Genomic DNA, 27,433 nt, shown 5'->3' on the forward strand with positions numbered 1-27,433 from the left:
TGGAGTGGTTTGCCATTTCTTTTCCAGGGGAACTTCCCGACCTAGGTATTGAATGCAGGTTTCCTGCACTGCAGGTAGATTCTTTACCAACTGAGCTACCAGGGAGGGTGGTCAGTCACTAACTCGTGTCTGATGCTTTTGGACCCATGGACTACAACACGCCAGGCTTCCCTGTACATCGCCAACTCTTGGAGCTTACTCAAACTTATGTCCATTGAGTCAGTTTTGCCATCCAACCATCTCATCCTTTGTCATCCCCTTCTCCTCCTGCCTTCAGTCTTTCCCAGCATCAGGGTGCCGGAGCCAGCCGGCAAAGTCGATCAGGTCCCGAGAACGTGCACGGCGGGGCTAAGAAAGAAACTAAAGCAAGAGACTACAAAGATGGGGTCGAGAGGTTCAGACACGTCACCACGAAGGGACGCAGTCTGACACCAACTTTATTCAACATCTCATATTTATACAGAAAAGCGTGAGAGAGACAAAACAGTTGACATTTTTTCTTGGTTAGCCTATACATCTTACAAACAGTCACAAGAAATCTTGAGAGCATGGGAATGGCTCCCTGTTATTATTTCTTACACCAGATAACATTTTTCTGTGCGTGAGAAGTTTGCACAGAACTCCAGGTGCCTGCAGTAAATAAGCGCCTAATCTCTGGGGTGGCGGGACAGAGAGCTATGTTTGCAAGCAAACCCTCAAGGACTGAGGCAGCTCCCAGAGCTGTGTCCTTCGGACAAAGGACCCCGTTCTCACGGGCAGCTCCCCGCAACTCCCCCTTTCTTTTTATATAGGCACACGCTTATGTTCCTTTAACCGCAGACCATTTCCATAGATGGAAGCCTTTATGATCCATAGATCATCAATCAGTTTTTTAATTAAACAAGGTGCAAGAAATAAAACAGTTTTATTAGTGTATATGGGAATAGACCGACCCTCCCAGTCCACGGGTTGGAGAAGGGGAGGATCGGGAAAATAAGCCCAGTAAGCATTTGAATATTCTTCAGAGTGTGCAGTGTTAATCTGATTTAAGATAATTAATAAGGTTATCAGGAAGCTTAAAGGCGATATCGGATCGCCCTGCACCGCAACACGATTCTGTGCCTCTCGCATCAATGCCTGAAGTTGTTGCCGAGATGGTAATTCATCATGCTCTTGAATTGTCAATCTCCTCATCTGATTTGCTAGAGACTGTCTCCGCCGTGCGTACCAACCTTTCCGGCAGCCAGCGCGGCGCTTCGGCATCCTGTGGGAAAACACAAACATGCCCTCGTCCCCAGATTAGTACTGGATCTGGTCCATACCATTTTCCTACAAGTGGGTCTTTCCAAAAGACTTTAGGTCTTATTGTTTGTGCATCAAAGTTCCAAAATCGCTGTGCTGCTGAACGGCCACTTATATCCAATTGTAAAAAATTTAGAACAAATAAAGCATGGTTTAGAGAGTTGGAGGGGGTATTGGGATACAATTCCCCCTTCTTTAGTTTTTGCAATTGATGTTTGAGAGTTTGATGTGCCCGTTCAATAATTCCTTGACCTTGAGGATTATAAGGGATACCTGTTTTATGTGAGATAGACAATTGCGTACAAAATAATTGAAAATTTTTTCCAGTGTATCCTGGACCATTGTCTGTTTTTATGGTTTTAGGGGTTCCCATAACAGCAAAACATTTAATGCAATGAGCTATACAATGTTTGCTAGCTTCTCCGGATTGTAGAGAGGCATGTAAAAAGCCGGAGAAGGTGTCAATAGTAACATGAACAAATTTTTGTTTACCAAATTCAGGAATATGGGTAACATCCATTTGCCATATATCGTTTGGCAACAATCCTCGAGGATTAACTCCATAGTGGGGGACGCTAAAAAATTGAGGACATGTTTGACATTGCTTAACAATCTGTCTGGCAGCTTCTCGAGTAATGCCAAATTGAAGTCTTAAGCTATTGCTGTTTTGATGGTGTAAGCTGTGGGAAGTTTTTGCCATTTGTTCCAGTGAAGGAAATATCATACGTGTAGCTTCATCAGCCAAAGCATTGCCTCGTGCTAAAGGTCCAGGAAGTCCAGAGTGAGCACGAATATGACCAAAATAGCATTTATTAACTCTGGAGCAAATTAAATGCTGTATATCACGAAAAAGAGTTTGGATAGTAGAATTCAGGGTACCAATAAATGGAACAGTCTCAATAGTGTTTAAGGCTCTTATGATATATTGACTGTCAGAATATAAATTAAATGGAGCAGAAATTTGTAACAAAGCCTGAAAAACGGCAAATAGTTCTACTTCTTGAGCAGACTTATAATTAGTATGCCAGGTGGTGGTAGTGTCCTGTATAATCAAACTAGCTATTCCATTAGAAGAGCCATCAGTAAATACAGTTAGGACGTCAGCAAGGGGCTGAGAAACAATGATTTTTGGGAAGAGAAATTGGTGATAATGAGCAAATTGCAAAATTTTATCTGAGGGATAATGATTATCAAGCCGTCCACTAAAACCAGCTAAGGCAATAACCCTTGTAATGTCGTGGCCAAAGTTATGCCTTGAACGTACGAAGGGCTGATATCGGCACAAATTCGTACATAATCGGATAAGCCTCCCTTTTTCCTGTAAGGTCTCAGGGCAGCTTGACAAGCCGAATTGGCATTTTCATAAGCAAGCTGTTTAGTCAACACCATCCCCGCCTGCTCATCCCCTATCATTTTACCAATTGTCTCAAGCAGGCGGGCAACAAAATCCTGACATGGCTCATCTGGCCCCTGGCGAATTTTAGATAAATCTTCAGTCTTTTTATCAGAATTTGGAAGCTTTTTCCATGCTTGTAGAGCCGCAGCACTAATCTGAGGGTAGGCTCCAGGTAAATAATTAAGTTGACTATTAGTGTCTCGATATTCTCCCTCTCCCACCATCATTTCATAAGTGGTGTTCAGTCCCTGTCGCCGATTGATATCGGCTGTGATCCCACATTGCTCAGCAAACTCAGATTTCCATAGTAAATAATCTCCTCCAGATAAACAAGCTCGAGCAACCTGTTTCCAATCATTAGGTGGCAGATTTTGATTTCCTAAAGCCTCTATAATAGCCTGAGTAAACGGCGCAGTCGGGCCATATTGTGCACAAGCCATTTTTAACTCTTTCAGTTGCTTAAAGGGCAGCGGCTCATAATACCTCTGCTGTTGATCATTTTCAAACACTGGATAGATTCCTGAAAACCCGGGAATATGTTTTCCTTCTTCATTAGCTCGCTTAATTGCTTGTTGAAGAGGAGATAATAATATCTCACCTTTAATTTTTATGTTTTCACCGGGCAAAGAAGCAGGGATAGATATAAGCTCTCGCGGTTCTACGAAAGGCGGAGGTGGATCGAGTCCAGCAAGAACCGAGGGAGGATATGCTGGAGGCACAGGCTGGCTGGAGTGGGAGTCTCCCTGTGCATCCTTTTTTACTGCTATAACAATCTTCTGAATTAAATTCTCCAGCTGTTCTTCAGTAAGCCCTGAATGCTTTAATTCCCCTTTTCCTGAGGGGGATTCCATGTTAACCATCATCTCCCAAGGCATATCCTCTCTATGGTTCTGAGCCGCTTGTTCATTTAACTCTTTCTGTTCATCAGAGCTTAACACATCATCATTCCCTCCAGCCTTATAAGCTGTTCCCTCAGGCACAGCATAAAGCGGCTCAGGTGATGGGGCAGAAGGCTCTGTAACTTCGGGTCCTGTGGAATCCCTGAGAGCCGTTTGAATTTTATGTCCCTCATGTTCAGGATCCAGGCAGTCTCTTATGAGAGTCCACAAAGAAAAAGCATCCACAGGAACACGATTGGGACCATGTAAGGAATAATATGTCTGCAATTGTTTTCCTACTTTTTTCCAAGTTTCCAGACTAACTGTTCCTTCCTCTGGAAACCAAGGACAAACCTCCTCAATAAAAAGTAAAAACTTTTCTAGCTGTAACTTATTTACATGAATTCCCCTACCTTTTAACATAGTTTTCAACATATGTACAAATAACTGGCGGCTATTGCCTTGTCCCATGATTTATTACTCTCGACAATCACCCTCCCTGCCCTTTACTTTTAATTACTTAGGAATTCCTCTTTACTTACCTCAATCTTGGCGGGCAGCGGCCGTCGTCGCACTCCGATTCTCGGGTCCCTGTTCGGGCGCCACCTGCCGGAGCCAGCCGGCAAAGTCGATCAGGTCCCGAGAACGTGCACGGCGGGGCTAAGAAAGAAACTAAAGCAAGAGACTACAAAGATGGGGTCGAGAGGTTCAGACACGTCACCACGAAGGGACGCAGTCTGACACCAACTTTATTCAACATCTCATATTTATACAGAAAAGCGTGAGAGAGACAAAACAGTTGACATTTTTTCTTGGTTAGCCTATACATCTTACAAACAGTCACAAGAAATCTTGAGAGCATGGGAATGGCTCCCTGTTATTATTTCTTACACCAGATAACATTTTTCTGTGCGTGAGAAGTTTGCACAGAACTCCAGGTGCCTGCAGTAAATAAGCGCCTAATCTCTGGGGTGGCGGGACAGAGAGCTATGTTTGCAAGCAAACCCTCAAGGACTGAGGCAGCTCCCAGAGCTGTGTCCTTCGGACAAAGGACCCCGTTCTCACGGGCAGCTCCCCGCATCAGGGTCTTTTCCAGTGAGTTGACTGTTCACATCAGGTGGCCGAAGTATTGGAACTTCAGCTTCAGCATCAGTCCTTCCAATGAATACTCAATGGATATTAATTTCCTTTAGGATTGACTGGTTTGATCTTTCTGTGCAGGGGATTCTCCAGCAACACAGTTCAAAAGCATCAATTCTTCAGTGAACAACGTTCTTTGAGGTCCAGCTCTCACATCTGTACATGACTACTGGGAAAACCATAGCCTTGACTATACAGATCTTTACCTGCAAAGTGATGCCTTTGCTTTTTAATATGTTGTCTTGGTTTGTCATAGTTTTACTTCCAAGAAGCAGGTCAATTAATTTCACGACTACAGTCACCATCTGCAGTGATTTTGGAGCCCAAGAAAGTAAAATCTGTTACTGTTTCCGCTTTTTGCTTTCTATTTGCCATGAAGTAATGGGACCATTTTCTATGATCTTAGTTTTTTGAGTGCTGAGTTTTAAGCCAGCTTTTTCACTCTTTCACCTTCATCAAGAGGCTCCTTAGTTCCTCTTTGCCTTCTGCCATTACAGTGGTATCATCTGTATCTCTGAGGTTGTTAATATTTTTCCCAGCAATCTTGATCTAGCTTGTGATTCATCCAGCCCGGCATTTTGCATGATGTACTCTGCATGTACATTAAATGAACAGGGTGACAATAAACAGCTTTGTCCTATTCCTTTCCCAATTTTGAACCAGTTTGTTTCATGTCTGATTCTGACAATTTCTTATTGACCCACATGTAGGTTTCTCAGGAGACAGGTAAGGTGGTCTGGTATTCACATCTCTGTAAGAAGTTTCCACAGTTTGTTGTGATCCACACAGTCAAAGGCTTTAGCACAGTCAGTTAAGCAGAATTAGATATTTTTCTGAAATTTGCTTGCTTTCTCTATGGTCTAATGAATGTTGGCAATTTGAACTATGGTTCCTCTGCATTTTTTAAACCTGGCTTGCACATCTGGAAATTCTCAGTTCATGTACTGTTGAAGCCTGGCTTGAAGGATTTTTGAGTGTAATCTTACTATCCTGCAAAATGAGTACAATTGTCCAGTAGTTTGAACTTTCTTTGGTATTGCCCTTCTTTGAATAGGATGAAAACTCACTTTTTCCAGTCTTGTGGCCACTGCTGAGTTTTCCAAATGTTCTGATGTATTGAGTGCAGCACTTTAACAGCATCATATTTTAGGATTTGAAATAGTTCAGCTGGAATTCTGTCACCTTCACTAGCTTTGTTTATAGTAATGCTTCCTAAAGCGGACTTGACTTCATGCTCCAGGATGTCTGGCTCTTATGACTGACCACGCCATTGTGGTTATTCCAGTCATTAAGACATTTTTTTTTATAGTTCTTCTGTGTATTATTGCCACCTCTTCTTAATCTCCTCTGCCTCCGTTAGGTGCTTACCATTTCTCTCCATTATTGTGCCTATCCTTGCATGAAATGTTGATATCTCCAATTTTCATGTGGCCAACGTATTGGCGTTTCAACTTCAGCATCAGTCCTTCCAATGAATATTCAGGACTGGTTTCACTTAGGGTGGACTTGTGGATCTCCTTGCAGTCCAAGGGACTCTCAAGAGTCTTCTCCAACACCACAGTTCAAAAGCATCAATTCTTCAGCGCTCAGCTTTCTTTATTGTCCAACTCTCACACCCATACATGACTACTGGAAAAACTATAACTTTGACTAGACGGACCTTTGTTGGCAAAGTAATGTCTCTGCTTTTTAATATGCTGTCTAGGTTGGTCATAGCTTTTCTTCCAAGGAGGAAGCATCTTTTAATTTCATGGCTGCAGTCATCAACTACAGTGACTTTGGGGCTCCCCAAAATGAAGTCTCTCATGGTTTCCATTGTTTCCCCATCTATTTGCCATGAAGTGATGGGATCGGATGCCATGATCTTAGTTTTCTGAATGTTGAGTTTTAAGTCAACTTTTTCACTCTCCTCTTTCACTTTCATCAAGAGGCTCTTTAGTTCTTTGCTTTCTGCCATAAGAGTAGTGTCATCTGCGTATCTGAGGTTATTGATATTTCTCCCAGCAATCTTGATTCCAGCTTGTGCTTCAACCAGCTTGGCATTTTGTATGATGTAATCTGCATATAAGTTAAATAAGCAGGGTGATGATATACAGCCTTGGTGTACTCCTTTCCCATTTTGGAAGCACTCTGTTGTTCCATGTCCAGGTCTAACTGTTGCTTCTTTACCTGCATATAGATTTCTCAAGAGGTAGGTCAGGTGGTCTGGTATTCTCATCTCATTAAGAATTCTACAATTTATTGTGACCCACACAGTTAAAGGCTTTGGCCTAGTCTAGAAAGCAGAAGTAGACGTTTTTAGGGAACTCCTGTGCTTTTTTGATGATCCATCGGATGTTGGCAATTTGATCTCTGGTTTCTCTGCCTTTTCTAAATCCAGCTTAAACATCTGGAAGTTCATGGTTCACATACTGTTGAAACCTGCCTTGGAGAATTTTGAGCATTACTTTGCTAGCATGTGAGATGAGTATAATTGTGCAGTAGTTTGAACATTCTCTGGCATTGCCTTTCTTTGGGACTGGAATGAAAACTGACCTTTTCCAGTCCTGTGGCCACTGATGAGTTTTCCAAATTTGCTGTCATATTGAGTGAAGCACCTTAACACCATCATCTTTCAGGATTTGAAATAGCTCAACTGGAATTCCTTCACCTCCTCTACCTATGTTCCTACTGATGCTTCCTAAGATCCACTTCACAGTCCAGGATGTCTGGCTCTAGGTGAGTGATCACATCATTGTGGTTATCTGGGTCATGAAGATCTTTTTTGTATTGTTCTTCTGTGTATTCCTGTCACCTCTTCTTAATATCTTCTGCTTCTGTTAGGTCCATACCATTTCTGTCCTTTATTTTGCCCATCTTGCATAAAATATTCCCTTGGTATCTCTAACTTTCTTGAAGAGATCCCTAGTCTTTCCCATTTTATTGTTTTCCTCTATTTCTTTTCATTGATCACAGAGGAAGGCTTTCTTATCTATCCATGCTATTCTTTGGAACTCTCCATTCAAATGTGTTTGTCTTTCCTTTTCTCCTTTGCCTTTAGCTTCTCTTCTTTGCTCAGCTATTTGTGAACCATTGTAGTTCACTGATTTTTAAAATGTCTACATTCACTTTTGCCATCTGCTTCTTGATCACATCCAAGTTACCTTGATTCATGGGCCCAACATTCTAGGTTCCTATGCAGTATTGTTCTTTACAGCGTTGGACTTTACTTTCAATGCCAGACACATCCACAACTGAGTGTTGTTTCTGTTTTGTCCCAGCCTCTTTGTTCCTTCTGGAGTTATTAGTAATTAGCATCCTGTCTTTTCCAGGAACATATAGGGCACCTTCTGACCTGGGGGCCTCATTCTGATGTCGTATCTTTTGTCTTTCCACACTATTCATGTTAATGAGGTTCTCATGGCAAGAATACTGGTGTGGTTTGCCAATCCCTTCTCCAGTGGACCACATTTTCTCAGAAGTCTGCCCTTGACCCATGACCCATCTGTCTTGGTTGACCCTGCATGACATACCTCATAGCTTCATTAGTTATGCAAGACCGTTCTCCACAACAAGGCTGTTATCCCTGAAGGGGTTTGATCCTCTAGCTTTCTACAAACATGAAACAGGTGGAAAAAGAGACTTATCAACCATTGATGGCATTTTCTCCAATGTTTTCTTTATATATCGCCATGGAACAGGAAGAATATCTGAAAGAATGGAGCTAGTAGTCAAGGAGAAAAATGGACTGGGACGTTTCTCCTAAGAAACAGAACTTGGCCTAATTGAGAGACATTTTCTATCCCATGGTAGACCATTCTGTCCGGAGTGATTTCGAGTAGCTCTAGACCAGTAACTGCTATTGCCTTTCATTCTTTCCCTTTTGAAATGGTGATGCTTATTGCAGTTATCCTTTCCATATCCCACCATTTATGATGGATATATGAGGGTGTGGTCCATATATACCCTGACTAAGAACAGAGAGCTTCAAGAGACCTTCAGCCCCATGAAGAAGAAATGAGAGCTTTTTGTTACAAGCTACTGAGTTTTGGAGTTGATCGCTATTATTATTGCAACAGAGACCAAATACAATGGGAATTGGTAGAAAGAGTAGTTAAAAGATGTATGTAAAAGAAATCAACCTTGAATATTCATTGGAAGGACAGATGTTGAAGCTCCAATACTTTGGTCACCTGATGCAAAGAGCTGGCTCATTGAAAAAGACCCTGATGCTGGGAAAGATTGAGGGCAGAAGGAGAAGGGGATGATGGAGGATGAAATGTTTGGATAGCATCACTGACTATGGACATGAATTTTAGCAAACTCTGGGAGATGGTGAAGGACAGGGAAGCCTGGCGTGCTGCAGTCCATGAGGTCGCAATACTTAGCAATTGAACAGCAACAACAACAGTCTGTTAAAATGGACTAGTTTATAATGTGACAACAAACAGTCACAATGTCTCAGTGACTTATAACCACAGAGGTTTGTGTGTGGCTCATGCAGTGTGTCCACTGAGGGTTGGTTGTGACTAACTCAGGACCCAGGCTAATGGGGCAGCTACAGCCAAGAACACTGGTGTTGTCATGGCTAAAGAGGAAAGTGAGGACGACAAAGCATATGATGATTCTCAAAGCTTGCAGCCAAAAAAGCAAGAAATGATGATTCTGGTCAGATTTCATTGCCATAGGAAATAACATAGCTACTCTGAAGGTCAGTAGGGTGGAGACGTTTTCTTCCCATAGGGTGGAGACGTTGAGTCTTCCCACAGGGAAGATCAGATATAACCAGTTAATAACAAGTTTAAAATAAGAAGAACAAAACCAAATTGTTATGCTAAATGCATCCTACATTGTTTCTGCATAGCTTCTGACAGTTGTTATAAAATGTTAATTATTATTGTGATAACAAGAGAAAAATTTTTATAGTAAGTCAACTTCAGCTTCCTTTATGTAATTGCAACCTATATTGTGACATGTTCAATCAATACATTATGTTGAAGTTTGGGGACTGAAAGTAAAGCCCTCACTTATCCCACTCTGCCTTTACAAGCTTTCTGCATTTTCAAGAGCTGTCAGTTACATGCTTCCTGTGGTAGAAAGAGTACTATTTTTGAATATTCAAATTCTGACTCCTTTCTTTCCTATTTCAACTCTCTGAATCTGTCTTCTTGACAGTAAAATTGAGGAGAGTAATATCTCTACTTTCTTGCATATCTGTGAGGATTAAAAAGTTTTCACTTAAAATGTCTGAACATTGGGGTGCTCAAAAATAGCTGTTGCTGTTGTTAATTTTCTTGGTGGTCTTGTTCTTATCTAGGAAATTTCTTGGATAATCAGTGTGTTGTAGATAAATACTTGGTTATTTTTTATATATATGTATAAATATATATGTATGTGTTACACACACACCATTCAAGTGGGTAACAGTAACATGAATCTCCTTTAGTATAGTGGTACTCAAGGTCCAAATAATGACAGCCAGATACTTGAAGTTTTGAACTGTTAGCCTATTTAATGTTGGAGGAAAAAAAAAAAAAAAAAAAGAGGAAATTTAAAATACTCATCAATCAGAATAATTCTTATGGAGATAATCATTTGGAAACTACATTACCATTGTTGATGAGAGCTAGAGGAATGTGACTTTATATTTTAAAAAATCTATAGGATTAACACTTCAGATATATTTGAGCCTGTTGTGAAACTATATTATCATAATAATCCAGCATCATTCCAAGGAGTGTGCTCAGAGATCTACCATTTAGAAGACACATGCATTATTTTCACAGCTGGCATATGTAGAATTTTGTCAGATTCCTTAACAGTATTGTGTCTTCTCTTTTTTCTATTATTTGAGCTCTAGGCAAGATATACTATGGTGCTTAAAATCCAGAAAAGTTTTGCTCACAAGAAACCCCTGAAAGTCCAGCATGCTGGATGTGTCCTCTCTTTTGAACTCAGGGAAATTCACATGGAAAGTGTAGAGTAAAATGAAACATATTTTTTAGAGAGTGAAAGGTTAGCCTGTGATTTTAAAAGCTGTGTCCCTTGGGATGTGACATGATAAGAGCTGAATCACCTCTGGAAAGATTTCTTGTAAAATCAATCAGTCATGGGCTACTCAGCATTGTGCTGGCAGTGGTTGGGTTACAGAAGCATGAGGCTTCATGGACTCTCTCTAAGTAGTTTCCAATCAAGATAAGAAGTTATAATAATAAATGTTATTGCAAAACCCTAATGTAATACTGTGTCAAATTAAGCAAACATGCTGTAAAAATTCAGAGAAGAGTGTAGTGAAAGCTTGGAAGAGAAGTGAAGGGTCAAGTTAACCTTGAACAGTCCATAAAGCTCCAAGGTATGGGAGGATCATGAATGATGATAGGGAGGTGAACACTAGTCCATTAACAAATTATAACCAACCTAAGTCCATAGTTCACATCGAGATTCACTCTAGGTGTTGTGCATTCTATGGGTTTGGACTAACATATAATGACATGGGCTTCCTTTGTGTCTCAGCTAGTAAAGAATCTACCTGCAATGTGGGATATCTGGGTTCAATCCCTGGGTTGGAAAGATCCCCTGGATAAGGGAAAGGCTACCCACTCTAGTATTCTGGCCTGGAGAATTCCATGGACTGTGTAGTCCATGGGGTTGCAAAGAGTCAGACATGACTGAGGGATTTTCACTTTCACTTTCTTTCTCTAATGACATGTATTCAATATTATGGTGTCCTACAGAGTGTTTTTACTGCCCTAAAAATTCTCTCCATTCTACCTGTTCTTCTTTTCCCCACCTCTAGCCCTGAAAGCTACTGATATTTTTACTATATGTATAGTTTTGCCTTTTCCAGAATGTCATGTAGTTGTATTCATATAGAATATATAGTATTCATATAGTATTCATGCAATTTTCAGATTGTTCTCTTTCTTTTGTTGATATGCATTTAAAGTTTTCTCATGTCTTCCCGTGGCTTGATAGCTCATTTCTTTTTAAAACGCAAGAATATTCCAATGTCTGAATATACCGCAGTTTACTTATCCATTCACCTGAAAGACATCTTGATTGCTTCCAAGTTTGGGCAGTTATGACTAAAGCTGCTATGACCATCCATGTGTAGGTTTTTGTGTGGACCCATTTTCAACTTCTTTGGAGGAGTACCAAGGAGCTGGATTATATGCTAAGATGTTTAGTTTCATAAGAAACTGAAGTGTTTGTACAATTCTGTATTCTCACTAGCAGTGAATGAGTGTTCTTACTTCACATCCTCCCCAGCATTTGGTGTTGTCCTGGCTATGGGTTTTGGTCATCCTAGTAGTGGTGTGGTGGTATCTCATTGTTGTTTTAGTTTGCTTTTCCCTTATGCCAGATGCTGTTGAACATCTTTTTATATGCTTATTTTCCATCTATCTTCTTTGGTGAGGTCCTTTTCAGAATTTTTTTCTGTGTTTAGGTCAGGTTTTTTTATTTTTGTTGAGTTTTAAGAGTCCCTTTTGAGGTAAGAGTTATTTAGGATAATAGTCTTTATCAAGTGTCTTTTGCAAAATATTTTTTCCCAGTCTGTGTCTTGTCTTCTCTCTCTCTTTTTTTTCCAGCAATATCTTTTTTGCAGAACAGAGTTTTAAATTTTAATAAAGTCCCGCTTATCAATTATCCTTTTCATGATCATGCCTTTGGCATTTATTAGGTTTGCATTTTTGAAAGAACACTCTGGTTGCAATGTGAAGAAAGGTTTGGAGGGAGATAAAGCCGGATCCAGGAAGAGTGGTAGAATGCCACTATAGGTGTGTAGAGGGTTGGTTATACAGAAAGGCTGAGCATAGCACCTACTTGATCCTACTTTCCTGTGACTAAGGAGAAAGTCAGTTAACCTGCAGGCCGCTAAGAAAATGTCAGATTGCCCTGTGGAGTTGTACAGTACAAAAAGCGTCTTGACATTATTCGGGGGAAAAAAAAACCCACTTTATGCCAATCAGGTGTTATTTGCCCACATTAATCACTAACTCTGTGCCCATTTCCCTCTCTAGAAGCTTCAGCAAATGAACAGAAACTCTTCTGACTTAGCCTTTTCTTTCTGTATTTCTTTGGAATGTTATCATTTTTCTAGAATATACCAAAAGTTAAAATAAACATGCTGGTATGAATAAAGAAGCAGACTTCCAAAGTAAGATTAGAAGTCCAGTAAATCTCACATTTAAAAAATAGACATTCATTATCTTCAAGCATTCTCTGCCTTACTCACATGTGGTACGAGGCAATGCCTTGCTGGATTGTCCCATCACGTGTCCTCCAGCCTTGGTGGACACACACCAGGCATACATGACTTTTGAATCATAGAGTAATCTGAGAGGCCCATGAGGTCATTTTGAGCTTTCTGCTGCCAGGGCTGCATTGTTGAGACTGAAACAGTTCTTTCTATACAGCTCTATCCTTCTTCTCTTGGGCTCCCTCTTTATCCTAAATGAGGTTCATGAAATGTTTCTTTTTTTTATTCTTCATTCTTTTGAGTTCCTTCTTTGTCATTTTTTTTTCTTCCTACCCGTTATATGGAATTTAATCTCATCCTTTTGTTTTCTGGTGTGTCTGAAGCTTAGGCAAAAACAGGTTGTTGTTAATTTCAGCAACGTATCTCAGGGGAGTTTGCCTTTGAAATGTTCCCTTTGCTAGGTGGTCTGAGAATGTGGTCTCTGGGTTGGTATATTGCACTAGGTTGTCCTTCAGGGCTAGTTGGAAGCCTTCTCTGAGCCTGCTGTCCACCTGCACAGGGCTACTTGGCCACATTTCTCCCTCTGCAAGTGTGTCTCCTGGAACTACTCTTTGGAAAATTCTGGTCATGGGTAGCCAAACTAAAGCTATTTGTAAAGTGGGGTCCTCTTCTCTGTTTTCATGTAAGTGTAAAACCACACTTCAAAAATCTACAACTTTATCCTGCCCAAACTTGATCTGCTTTGTTATTAGATTCAAAAGAGCTTTACCTCTTGGAATAAAAATTCAGCAGAGTGCGTGTACTGAAAAGATCATCCATGTGATGTTTATTGGTTTGTAAATCTGTGTGTGTGTGTGTGTGTGTGTGTGTGTGTGCATGCGTGTGTGTGTTCAGTTGCCAAGCCATGTCTAACTCTTTGTAACTCCATGGACTGCAGCACACCAGGCCTCCCTGTCTCTCACCATCTCCTGGAGTTTGCCCAAGTTCATGTCCACTGAATTGGTGATGCCATCCAACCATCTCATCTTCTGTCACCCTCTTCTCCTTCTGCTTTCAGTCTTTCCCAACATCAGGGTCTCTTCAGTGAGTTGGCTCTTTGCATCAGGTCACCAAAGTATTGGAGTTTCACCTTCAGCATCAGTCCTTCCAATGAATATTCACAGTAGATTTCCCTTAGAATTGATTGGTTTGATCTCCTTTCTGTCCAAGGGAATTTCAAGAGTCTTCTACAGCACCACAGTTTGAAGGCATCAATTCTTCAGCCCTCTGTCTTCTTTATGGTCCAACTCTCACATCCATACATGACTACTGCAAAGACTACAGCCTTGAATATATGGACCTTTGTCAACAGAGTGATATCTTTGCTTTTTAATATACTGTCTAGGTTTGTCATAACTTTCCTGCCAAGAAGCAATTGTCTTCTAATTTCATGGGTGCAGCCACAGTCCACAGTGATTTTGGAGCCTAAAAAATAAAATCTGTCACTGCTTCCGCTTGAAGTGAAGTGAAGTCGGTCAGTCGCGTCTGACTCTTTGTGACCCCTCCATCCATGAGATTTTCCAGGCAAGAATACTGGAGTTGGTTGCCATTTCCTTCTCCAGAGGATCTTCCCGACCCAGGGATCGAACCCAGGTCTCCCACATTGCAGGCAGATGCTTTACTGTCTGAGCCACCACTTTAAACCCTTCTATTCACCATGAAGTGATGGGACTGGATGCCATGATTCTTAGTTTTTTTAATATTGAGTTTTAAGCCAGCTTTTTAAATCTCCTCTTTCACTTCCATCAAGAAGCTCTTTAATTCCTCTTCACTTTCTACCATTAGGGTGGTATAATCTGCATATCTGAGGTTGTTGATATTTCTCTTGGCAGCCTTGATTCCAGCTTGTAACTCATTCAGCCTAGCATTTTGCATAATGTGCTCTGCATATAAGTTAAATAAACAGGGTGACAACATACAGCCTTGTCATACCGCTTTCTCAATTTTGAATCAGCCAGTTGTTCCTTGTATATAAGGTTCTAACTGTTGCTTCTTGACCCGCATACAGGTTTCTTAGGAGACAGGTATGATAGTCTGGTATTCCCATCTCTTTAAGAGTTTTCCAGTTTTTTATGATCCACACAATCAAAGGCTTTAGTATAGTCAGTGAAACAGAAGTGGATATTTTTCTGGAATTCTGGTTTGTAAATCTGTCAGAATTTAAAGAATGAGATACTTCTTTCATATTGACCATTGTTTCCATTCTTAAGAGAAAATAAAATGCCCATTCTACGTGCCAGTACCTACAATAGCAGTCAGTTCTACATTTAATTTTGATGTATTATGTCCCACTGTATTTTTATATGTTTTATTTTATGTTTTAATGTTATCACCTTATGAAAATAACATAGAAATCCTATTCTTGTATGTTCTCCAAACTTATCTTTTGGTCAACCAATGACTCTTCAAAAATGTTCTCTGCAGTGAAGTGTTTTGAGGTCAAACATCTTAAAATGACATAGAAATGAAAGTTTTGAGTTTAGACCACTAATGGCTTCTCTTCTGTCTTTTAAAACAAGGATCTCTTAGTTGAGCTTGAACTTAGACATCTGGTTCTTGATATTTTCAGTTATTATTCTGTGAGTTTTTCCCTCTGCATTTCCCCTCTCCTCATCCCATTACTCCACATTTCCTGTAAGCAGCGGATGGATGTGTAATACCTAACTCAGGGAGGCCTGTGGCAGGGCAAACTGTCCAGTCTGAACATGTAAAGGGCTTAAATGAATGGCAGTTACTGATTATGAAATAATTATCTTAAAGAATCATGAGACAGAAATGAATTCCCTCTGATCTATCTTTAATATTTTCTTAGAGGAGGAGAGAGGGAAAATATGTGGCCCCAAGAACACAGTAGACCTGCCCTGATTTTTTGGCAGCATATGGCTAGATCTTAGAAACCAGAGGCTTCATGGGGCATCTAGGTTGGCAAGGCCATAGGAAACCTTGCAAGAACTTTCCAAGCATGGTAGAAATCATCAGACTGTTGATAGACATGGAAAGACCAGGCTGAGAGGATCACTAAGCATCTTGGTGCTAATTTGTTTGCTAGTTTTGCTGAAGAGATACTGTAGTTAACCTCAGCTTTCCAACCCCTTAGTGCTCCCTAGAGAATCTTTAAATTTTGTTATGGACCATAAGTTTCCCACTGGCTCATGGGGATGACAGCTTGAATGTAACTTAAGTTGCTTTATAAAAGTGTTGATTATTTCTCACATGCTTGAGTTTGTGGCCTGATATTTATATTCTTTGTATATATGGATAGTATTCTCTTAGTCATTACTGCCATAAAAAATAGATTAAATCTCATAAAATGAACATCCCAAAGTCTTAAAGGACCTCCCTCTCTGGGACACTCTGGGACACAAGAGCATCCTCTGTACATATTAGGTGCTTAGGTATTTTACTTTAGGAGAAAATAGAAGCTCACCATTCCTTTCTTTCATGAATAACATCCCTACAATTCTGGCCATTGTAAGCCTAGCTATGGAAGCAACTACACCACAGGAATCATCCTCTTGAAGTATCTAGGGTTTGTAGAAGAAGGAAAAAGCAAGCATTATATCTAATCTAAGCTATTTGGGCTTCTGGCTTTCAGGATATGTCATCAGGGTAACTGAGAAAAAGAATTTGTTTTTTAGGAAATAACTTTGACCCATACATTCACTAGTAGAATCCACGATCTACCAATTATTTTGGATGAACTGGCATTTTAATGTGTACTTTCTAACATATATATGTGTATATTCTTTATCTTAAAAGTCGAAATGTGTTAAAAGTCAAAATGTGTGTGTATATGTGCATAGAATTTTCTTTCTGAATTTCACTGTTCTTTTAGCTTCAGTGCAAATGGAGAAAGCATAAGGGAAAAATAAAGATGGAGAGAGACAGAAATTATTGGCTTCTCTTCTTTCCTATACTTAAAGTGTTGACACAAACAATGTGTACAGTTTTAGATAGGTCAAATGTTATAACAGAGTATTTAGTTTGGGACTTTTCTATGCCAAGTCAAAATCTGGACAATTTCTATTTACTAGTTGGCAACTGTATGTTTGGATCTGGCTACCAGGTCAGATTACACAGTAAGCGTTACCAAAATAGGCTTTCTCAAAACCACCTTGAGTCATGTTGGCACAAATTAGAGAATAAAGGACCATTTTGGATTTCTGTTGGATGACGTGGAAAATTATCAAAATCCTTGAGGGAGGCTTGGCAATAGACTTATACTTTATCCTTGTGTTATTGTGGTTATCAGGAGAAGGAGATGGCAGCCCACTCCAGTATTCTTGCATGGAGAATCCCGTGGACAGAGGAGCCTGGTGGGCTGCTGTCCATAGGGTTACACAGAGTTGAACACGACTGAAGTGACTTAGCATGCAAGCATGCATGTGTTGAAGAAGGAAATGGCAACCCACTCCAGTATTCTTGCCTGGAGAATCCCAGGGACAGAGGAGCCTTGTGGGCTGCCGTCTGTGGGGTCGCCCAGAGTCGGACACGACTGAAGCGACTTAGCAGCAGCATTGTGTTTATCAACATTAAACTTTCCTGACTATGCATGAATGCTCATATATAGTCATGAACATACTTTTGTATCTGGCATAGAAAATCCCTTAAAAGGAATATAAAACAATAAGGAACATAATGCTGAATTGTCCCTCAAGAGTGAGAAAAGCCTAGAGGAGAAAATGAAATAGAATCTCTCAAAAGGAGGGAGAGCTCCTAGTCATAATTGCTAGATTTACCAAATACAAATTTAATTGGCTTCCCAATTAAATTTGAATTACAGATAAATTTCAGATATTGCATGGAATGTAGCTATACTGTGAAAGTACTCATTGTTTATCTAAAATTCATGTTTAATGAAAACCTGTATTTGATCTGGAAACCTTCGTATAAGTAGGCACGATTTGTGGATCATTTTCTCTTGGCAAGTAGAAGGTAAGTGGCTACTTCTGAGAAGGCAGATTCAGGGTTCAGAAATTGTTGACAATCCCAGGATAAAATTCAAGGAAATCCCATCTTCAGCCTGGAGAGGAGTGTGTGTGAGGCCTAGAATCCTAAGTGTTTCCTGTTGTGACGGAATTCCTCTGATTCTCTTGAGAGATAAATAAAATAGTAGGTTGGAGAGCAGAAAAATAGGTGATTCTTAGAAATGACCTTTCTAGGAGAGAAAGAACAATGACAGCAACAGCAGCCAAAAGGCAGAGAGTTTTGAGAGTAATAACCTTATGTGAAAAAATGAAGGAGAAATAACAAAAGTGCCCAGGTTGGTTATCACTGAATCCTCTTCTTTACTGCAGGTCCTTCCTTGAAGAAATGAGGGAGATTCTTTGAATGAAACTACATTTCCCAAAACATTGTAAGTAAGAGTGAATGGAATAAAATCTGGATTTATTTTCTTTCTTTTTCCTAATTATTTTCCTTTGCATTCATGTGTATTCATACTTAATACATATGTATACCCACATAGTGAAAAGTAGTATAAATTTTACTTTTCACTTGGTGGTTTAAGAAGGTAGTAACTGTAAGATTAGTGAAAAAATGAAGTATAAACTTTAAATGGAGTGCAGGCCAATGTTTTGGTCATTTTTTTCTCTCAGTTGCATTTCCTTATTCTCTTACTCTGGATTCTGCAAACATAATCCATAGTAATTAATTTAAATTTTCTTTTGATGTTGATCTTCATCAGCTTTTGGTTTAAATACCAAACACTTCACACACCACACATTCTTGTTTTAATCCCTGAATGTAATCAACATTTCATATTCTCCTTCATATGCTTGCTATTAGTAAGACTCCAAGTTCTGTTCTCAATTACCACAGATATGCTAAGTGTATGTACAGCAGAAATTTGCTAATTTGTAACTTAAAAGCCTGGAAAACAATGGGCTTAAATTAATTGGGTATCTGGTATTTTTTAAATTACACAACAACCAAACATTAACTAGGTTGAGTAAAGAACAATTATTTTACTTTATATAATGCATAGTTTTATATGAACAGATAATGGCCTACTTGAGATTTCTAGGTTAGCTCACAACTCTGCATGTTCATACAGCTGCCTTTAGGTACTGGCTCTAGTCAATATGCTGGAAGTCAGTTTACTGAATCATCAGTTAACTGACTTATAGAATCAGTTACTGAATTACAGAATTTCCTGGAGCTTTAGTCTTCCCTGTGTCCCTGGGCTTGCCCTTGCTTCTCTGTTATATGCAAATGAGTGTTTCCCCTTAAATATAGTTTTCTGAATTCTCTATTTATGTAGACTTAGGTTTGCTCTTAACTCTGCTGGTAAATGATTAAGGCAGTGTGTGCATGTGTGCCAAGTTGCTTCAATTGTGTTTGACTTTATGCAACCCTATGGATTGTAGCCAGTTGGCTCCTCTGTCCTTGGGATTCTCCAGGCAAGAATACTGGAGTGGGTTGCCATGCCCTCCTGCAGGGAATCTTCCCCACCCAGGAATCGAACCCATGTCTCTTACATCTGCATTGGCAGATGGGTCCTTTACTAATAGCACCATCTGGGAATCCCTTAAGGCAGACATTTAAATTAAAATACTAGGTTAAAACTTAGTTTGGGCCTTTGGTACTAAGGAATGTTAAGCAAGAACTAGAAAAGAACATTGGTCTGATGAGGAGGAATCTGGCTTTGTCATTAGGCATCTGAGTGACCTTGAACAACCAGTTTCTCACCTCCAGGCTTAGATTTCCTAATCTCAGCATGTTATCAATCTCAACTGAGAAATGGATCTATTGGAAGGAAGTAGACTTGCATTTTGAATACAACTGAACAGAGCTTGTGGTCCCCTTTACCCTCGGAAAATTGTGTTACTCATGTACAGTACCTGAGTTGTGTGTGTCCTGATAGATAGAGGATCAAGACTATCATTTGCAGATGCCTTAGTCTTGCTGTTATGTAATTTCACTGTCCTCTAGGCGCCAGGACTCCTGTTATTGGTGTGAGGTTTTTGTGTCTATGATTTAGGGAATTTCCAGTCAACAGTTTTCTAGGAGACTCACAGTGCCAGGTTTGGATAACATGCTTCAGCTAAATGAGATATAAAAATAAGATACTTGGAAAAGTTTTACTAATGAAATAAATTTTTTTGTGTGTACCCTTAATTCATTCATTTACTAGCAACTATTTATTGTGTACCTACTATGTTCTTACAGTGGATCTGGAAGGTTTTCAAAAAGTACTCATGGTCTTTTCAGAGATAGTCATGCAATCAGGCAAGCAAGTATAGCACAATGTGATAAATTTCTTGTAAGTTATATACTAAGAGTGTTGGATACCCCAGGTCTCAGAATGCTGCCACCTCACAATCCCTTTATGAGTCCTTCACCATGGTTACCATGCTACTGACCAGTGGACTTGCCGCTCTGGTCAAAGCTGACTCTGCCACCACATAGCATATCTTATAAGCTGGACAGTGTTCTCCTGGGGTGGGTGGTAGGAAAGAACACCTCAATGGAGATCATGGTGCCTAATTGCATTGATACAATCTTTTCTTCCAAATGGGCCTACACTGGATGAATCAGTCAGTAAAGAATCAGCCTGCAATGCTGGAGACCCAGGTTCAATCCCTGGGTAGGGAAGATCCCCTGGAGAAGGGAATGGAAACCCACTCCAGTATTCTTGTCTGAATAATCCCCTGGATAGAGAAACCTGGTGGGTTACCATCAATAGGGTCACAGAGTTAGACATGACTGAACAACTAACTTTATTTTTTTCTGAATAGTTCAAACTCAACATATAGAAAAGGTCATGCAGTGGATAAAATGGGAACAGAAGTTGGAAGACCCTGTGGTATAGTAATGACAAGGCATGAGCAAAGGGCTTAACATATGCTTGCTTCTGATACAAGTCATGAGAGCTGCCCTGGGATCTCAGCGCTTTCCTCTCTCTGAGCTCCATCGTCCTGAGGCCTGGCTGCATGGGTATTCTGGCATTCCCACGGGGCGCCTCCTCCTCATTCCAGCTCCTGTTTTCACAACAGATGTCCATTTGTTTGTAGCCTGAGTGGCTTCTGGTTTTAGCAATGTGAAGTGCCAAACACAAAGGTTCTCTGAGATGATGAAAGAGAGAGTCCTGACTCTGTATCAGGGAGTGCATCGTATCGTGCTTCACCTGAGACTTGAAGGGCACATAGGGTGGGCCAAGGGGAGGACAGGGGACCAACCGTGAAGTACAGGGAGACGAGAGAACAAGTGATCTCAGGGAATAGGCGGTAGTTTAGCAAGGCTGGTGCAGAAACAATGTGTGGGGGCGAATGTGACTTGTATTATAAGTACTAAATCAGGATGATTTTGCATTGTGTACTACAGGTAGGGAGAAATGACTACCTTGGTAAGCAGTGTGGAGGATTTATTGGATAGGAATAAATCTGGGGTTTAAAAGATAAGTTATTGGGTTTATTTCAGTGGTATAGATGATATATAATGGCCTTAACTAGAGCAGAAGCACTTAGTTTAGGGGGGTAATTATAAAAGAGATTCTAGAACAGTGGGTGAGGAAGAAATCGTAACTGCGTGTGAGGGAACACGCAGGGATGACTCTTAGGGTTTCTGGTTGGGCGATTATGCAGATGACGGTGACAGTTCTCAAGCAAGAGGACATGGGAGGGAAACACATTTGATGGAAGAAAAGCTAGCTTCAGTTTTAGTTCTTTTGGATTTATGGCACAAAAATGTTTGATTGTCTTGTGACTATGAGGTCTAAACTAATAACAAGTAAAGAAAGGTGATATAGAAGCAAATTATTCTAGGCTTCAGATGCGTTTGGCATTGCTCTTCTTTTTCTTCGTTACCATTTTCTAATTATGGACCTCTCTGCATAGATTTCAAGTACCCAGGAGAGAATCCTTGAAGGGATTTCCAGTTATTTTTTCCGTTCTTTGACTTTAAGGTGACTCTGGGAGGCAGCTGGTTGGTGTAAACCTGTTTCAAGCTACATCCCCCTAGGGATGCCATCAGTCACTGTGCTAGGCTATACGGTGGTGAGCCGTGATGGGGATGAGAGGAACCAAAGCAACAGCAAACAAAAACTCTTCTTGGCTTTCAGTTTCCTCTCAGTGCTCTTTCACTGACTCTAAAGGTAAGATAATGGCCTTTGTTTTCCATCTTGTCTAGATTCTTTGACTCAGAAGTCGAGCTAGTTTCTGAAACAAAGTGTGCCTTATATAACCGGCAACTGTCTATTACTGTCCTCTAAGCTTCCTTTGTCCCCTCAATCATTTTTAGATTCCTTTAGTGGTTTTTGTTTGTTTGTTTGTTTGATTGATTTTACACTATACACTGGTGAGTTGTTTACCATTAGAAGGAGTTCATTGGAGAAATTTACTCTGGGCTCACTTAAGACTGATCCTGCATGCATGCATGCACTGCTTCCAGGGTTACTCACTCCTTTAGCTTTGTTAAGGAATCTGTCAGTCAAATGAGTGGCTGCTGACAGCAACTTTTAAAGACTCTTTTCTCTTAACCATAACACATTAAACACTTTTAAAACAGATAAGTAAACATTTTCTTAGAGTCTGTTGTGCATGTTTCCTTGCTGCACACTTCAATATAATGAAATTCATGTTGTGCAAGGAGAATTTTGTTAAAATACATCAAATTTCATTCTTTATCTTTTTGTCCATATGTGTGTGGCTTCCCACAAATCCATGACATATAGGGCTAATGTGATAATGAATTTTCATTTTAAATGTTGAAGGTCCTTATTATGGTCCGCAGCTCAACTGAAGTTTTCCTTGTGAAAAATATGTCTCTCTTTGCATCTCTTCTCTTTTGTTTTGTTCATCTCCTCCATCAGGATGAATCTAACATTGTGAAACCAAGAGAGCCACTGGCAGTGGCTTTTTTTAGGGGAGTATCCTCACTGAAAGCAATACCGAAGAAGCTACGTGGAAATAGGCTTTCTGATGATGAATTACTGTTGCAAAAAGAACTCAGTGACACTGATAAATATTAAAGAGCCACTATAGCCCCCATGGAAACCATTTTATTTAGTTGCTTCTAAAACCTATTCTCTGTACTTCTCTTCCCTTTTATTTCTGAGCTGATTTACATGACAACAGAGTCTATGGTCTAAGTATGTCTGCTCTTGCCGCTATTCTCTACTGTGAGTCCTCACTCTCTCTTTGCTGAGAAGATGAGTCACAATGAAGTGAGGAGTAAATGGCTACTGGAGCAGATGAACTCTGAGAAACAAAGCTCCCCTTTTCATGCAAATCTCCTTAGTAATTTAACATGAAGGAAGAAAAGAAAGCAGGGTACAAGGTATCAAGAGAACTGGATGGTATTCAAGGTTGTTTCATGAAGCCTTGACGTCTCTTTAGGAGTGTCATCTATCAAAGCATCTCTTTCCCTTTCATATGAAGTGAAAACACATTTCCATTTTGAAGGGAAATGAGGAGGAACATAAAACTAACCTCAGTCACAGGAGCTGGTTGTGTGCTCACACTGCCCGGCCCCTCAGTGTTAGGTTTGACTCTGTCACTCATTCCCAGCCAATAAAAACTCATCTCAGCATGACTGCTGATGGCCCAAGTTTTCTTCTCTGCCCTGGAGGCCTGCTCCTCTTCCTTTCTTAGTCCATCTTTCCCTATCTTTCAAAGCTTAACTCAAGAACTGTTGTTTTATTCTTAAAGCCTTTCTTTTAAATTGAGTATTCTTTGTTCAGAATTCCCATTGCATTTTGAGTTGGTGTCTATAATTTAATCATCAGTTCCTTCCTATGATAGAGATTTTTCTCTCACCAAAATTTACTGAGGAAAGTGACTATGTATTATACTGTGTTACTCTTTATGCACAACTCTTGATATAATAGCAGATATATAATATGTCATTGTTAGGTGGATTAGCTACAATTTAAGAATCATGAACCAAGAAGGGTAAATTTGAAATATATGCCTTGATTGTTTTTCTAGTACCTTCAACTCATGGCACCTTTCCTTAAAAATAAGGCATAGCCTGCATTTGATGACTGTTCAGTGATGCCATTGATTTCAGGATGGTCAATCAATGTATTTCAGAAGCTTGATACCTACTCAGATTTTTTTTAAGTTGGGATACTTTATTGATAACAATAATGTTTATAAGAGGAAATACTTAAGAGCTCACCTTATGTCCAGCAGGAGTCCAGGCATTTTAAGTATTTGTATTCTTCTTTAATCCTCACAATAGACCCATGAAGAAATAGTGTCATTGTCATCACCATTTTATAGAAAAAGAAACTGAGTGTTAAGTAACTTTCCTACTGTTTCAGAATTTGAACCTTATCAGGCTAGCTTCGGAGCTCGTACTTTGAAAAAAAAAATGTTACTGGAGTATCAGTTCAGTCTCTCAGTCATGTCTGACTCTTTGCAACCCCATGAACCGCAGCACGCCAGGCCTCCCTGTCCATCACCAACTCCCAGAGTTCACTCAAACTCACATCCATCGAGTCGGTGATGCCATCCAAGCATCTCATCTTACGTAATCCCCCTCTCCTCCTGGCTTCAATCTTTCCCAGCATCAGGGTCTTTTCAAATGAGTCAGCTCTTTGCATCAGGTGGCCAAAGTATTGGAGTTTCAGCTTCAACATCAATCTTTCCAGTAAACACCCAGGACTGATCTCCTTTAGGATGGACTGGTTAGATATCCTTGCAATCCAAGGGACTCTTAAGAGTCTTCTCCAACACCACAGTTCAAAAGCATCAATTCTTCAGCACTTAGCTTTCTTTATAGTCCAATTCTCACATCCATACATGACTACCAGAAAAACCATAGCCTTGACTAGACGGACCTTTGTTGGCAAAGTAATATCTCTACTTTTTAATATGCTACCTAGGTTGGTCATAATTTTCCTTCTAAGGAGTAAGCGTCTTTTAATTTCATGGCTGCAATCCCCAGCTGCAGTAATTTTGGAGCCCCCCCCAAAAAAGTCTGACACTGTTTCCACTGTTTCCCCATCTATTTCCCATGAAGTGATGGGCCCAGAGAACATGATCTTACTTTTCTGAATGTTGAGCTTTAAGTCAACTTTTTCACTCTCCTCTTTCACTTTCATCAAGAGGCTTTTTAGTTCCTCTTCACTTTCTGCCATAAGGGTAGTGTCATTTGCGTGTCTGAGGTTATTGATCTTTCTCCCGGCAATCTTGATGCCAGCTTGTGCTTCTTCCAGCCCAGCGTTTCTCATGATGTACTCTGCATAGAAGTTAAATAATCAGGGTGACAATATACAGCCTTGACGAACTCCTTTTCCTATTTGGAACCAGTCTGTTGTTCCATGTCCAGTTCTAACTGTTGCTTCCTGACCTGCATACAGGTTTCTCAAGTGGCAGGTCAGGTGGTCTGATATTCCCATCTCTTTCAGAATTTTCCACAGTTTATTGTGATCCACACAGTAAAAGGCTTGGCATAGTCAATAAAGCAGAAATAGAAGTTTTTCTGGAACTCTCTTGGTTTTTTGATGATCCAGTGGATGTTGGCAATTAGATCTCTGGTTCCTCTGCCTTTTCTAAAACGAGCTTGAACATCTGGAAGTTCACGGTTCACATATTGCTGAAGCCTGGCTTGAAGAATTTTGAGCATTACTTTGCTAATGTGTGAGATGAGTGCAACTGTGTGGTAGTTTGAGCATTCTTTGGCATTGCCTTTCTTTGGGATTGGAATGAAAATTGACCTTTTCCAGTCCTGTGGCCACTGCTGAGTTTTCCAAATTTGCTGACATATTGAGTACAACACTTTTACAACATCATCTTTTAGGATTTGAAATAGCTCAACTGGAATTCCGTCACCTCCACTAGATGTGTTCGTAGTGATGCTTCCTAAGGCCCACTTGACTTCACATTCCAGGATGTCTGGCTCTAGGTGAGTGATCACACCATCGTGATTATCTGGGTCGTGAAGATCTTTTTTGTACAGTTCTTCTTTGTTTTCTGGGCTCCAAAATCACTACAGATGGTGACCGCAGCCATGAAATTAAAAGACGCTTACTCCTTGGAATGAAAGTTAGGACCAACCTAGATAGCATATTCAAAAGCAGAGACAGTACTTTGCCAACAAAGGTTCGTCTAGTCAAGGCTGTGGTTTTTCCTGTGGTCATGTATGGATGTGAGAGTTGGATTGTGAAGAAGGCTGAACGCTGATGAATTGATGCTTTTGAACTGTGGTGTTGGAGAAGACTCTTGAGAGTCCCTTGGACTGCAAGGAGATCCAACCAGTCCATTCTGAAGGAGATCAGCCCTGGGATTTCTTTGGAAGGAATGATGCTAAAGCTGAAACTCCAGTACTTTGGCCACCTCATGCGAAGAGTTGACTCATTGGAAAAGACTCTGATGCTGGGAGGGATTGGGGACAGGAGGAGAAGGGGACGGCAGAGGATGAGATGGCTGGATGGCATCACTGACTCGATGGACATGAGTCTGAGTGAACTCTGGGAGTTGGTGATGGACAGGGAGGCCTGGCGTGCTGTGATTCATGGGGTCGCAAAGAGTCGGACACGACTGAGCAACTGCTCTGTTCTGATCTCTGTGTATTCTTGCCACCTCTTAATATCTTCTGCTTCTGTTAGGTTCATACCATTTCTGTCCTTTATTGTGCCCATCTTTGCATGAAATGTTCCCTTGGTATCTTGAATTTCCTTGAAGAGATCTCTAGTCTTTCCCATTCTATTGTTTCCTTCTGTTTCTTTGCATTGATCACTGAGGAAGGTTTACTTATCTCTCCTTGCTATTCTTTGGAACTCTGCATTCAGATGCTTGTATCTTTCTTTTGTCCTTTGCTTTTCATGTCTCTTCTTTTCACAGCTATTTGTAAGTCTCCTTAGACAGCCATTTTGCTTTTTTGCATTTCTTTTTCTTGGTGATGGTCTTGATCCCTGTCTCCTGTACAATGTCACAAACCTCTGTCCATAGTTCATCAAGCACTCTGTCTATCAGATCTAGTCCCTTAAATCTATTACTCACTTCCACTGTATAATCATAAAGGATTTGATTTAGGTCATACCTGAATGATCTAGTGGTTTTCCCCACTTTCTTCAATTGGAGTATAGTTTATTAATAATGTTGTGTTAGTTTCAGGCATATATCAAACTGAATTAGTTATACATATACGCACTCTGTTTTTTTTTTTTTTTTTTTGAGCCTTTCCTCATGTGGGATATTACAGAGTTTGAGTTGAATTCCCTGTGCTATATAGTAGGTCCTTATTAGTTATTTATTTTGTGTATAGTAGTGTCGATATGTCAATCCCAGTCTCGCATTTGTTTCCCTCCCTCCCCCTTTCTCCTGGTAAGTGTAAATTTGTTTTCTACATCTGTGAGGCTCTTTCTGTTTTGTGGATAAGTTCATTTGCATCTGTTTTTTAGAGTCCACGTACAAGTGGTATCATATGCCATTTGTCTTTCTCTCTCTGGCTTCACTCAATATGACAATCTCTAGGTCCTTTCATATCTCTGAAAAAGGCATTATTTCATTCTTTTTTGTGTGAAGACTGTGCTCCTAACCACTGTTCTATTCTGCCTCTTCCTCTGCCATT

The 27,433-nt window shown here is 40.2% G+C and overlaps 2 protein-coding genes across 2 annotated transcripts in view; both read right to left on the minus strand.

The window, feature by feature from the left end:
- Positions 1–382: 382 nt before the first annotated feature.
- The window catches only part of LOC147355170 (uncharacterized), a 48,637-nt gene continuing 21,586 nt past the window's right edge, over positions 383–27,433 (minus strand). Inside the window, exons 2-3 of the mRNA XM_086349366.1 lie at positions 4,098–4,240; positions 383–1,243 (exon numbers count right to left, since the gene is read on the minus strand). Of these exons, the coding sequence (XP_086205492.1) occupies positions 784–1,243; positions 4,098–4,240 (603 nt within the window). The 3' untranslated portion in view covers positions 383–783. The remainder of the gene's footprint in view (positions 1,244–4,097; positions 4,241–27,433) is intronic.
- On the minus strand, positions 854–4,098 carry LOC147355171 (endogenous retrovirus group K member 7 Gag polyprotein-like). Its single transcript, XM_086345921.1, has one exon. The coding sequence runs from the start codon at positions 4,024–4,026 to the stop codon at positions 2,494–2,496; it is 1,533 nt and encodes a 510-aa protein (XP_086202047.1). The 5' UTR covers positions 4,027–4,098; the 3' UTR covers positions 854–2,493.

This window comes from Bos grunniens, chromosome 17 (genome assembly GCF_055505025.1).
Source record: "Bos grunniens cultivar Pamir isolate PY7600 chromosome 17, Bosgru_T2T1.0, whole genome shotgun sequence".
Taxonomy (NCBI): Eukaryota; Metazoa; Chordata; class Mammalia; order Artiodactyla; family Bovidae; genus Bos; species Bos grunniens.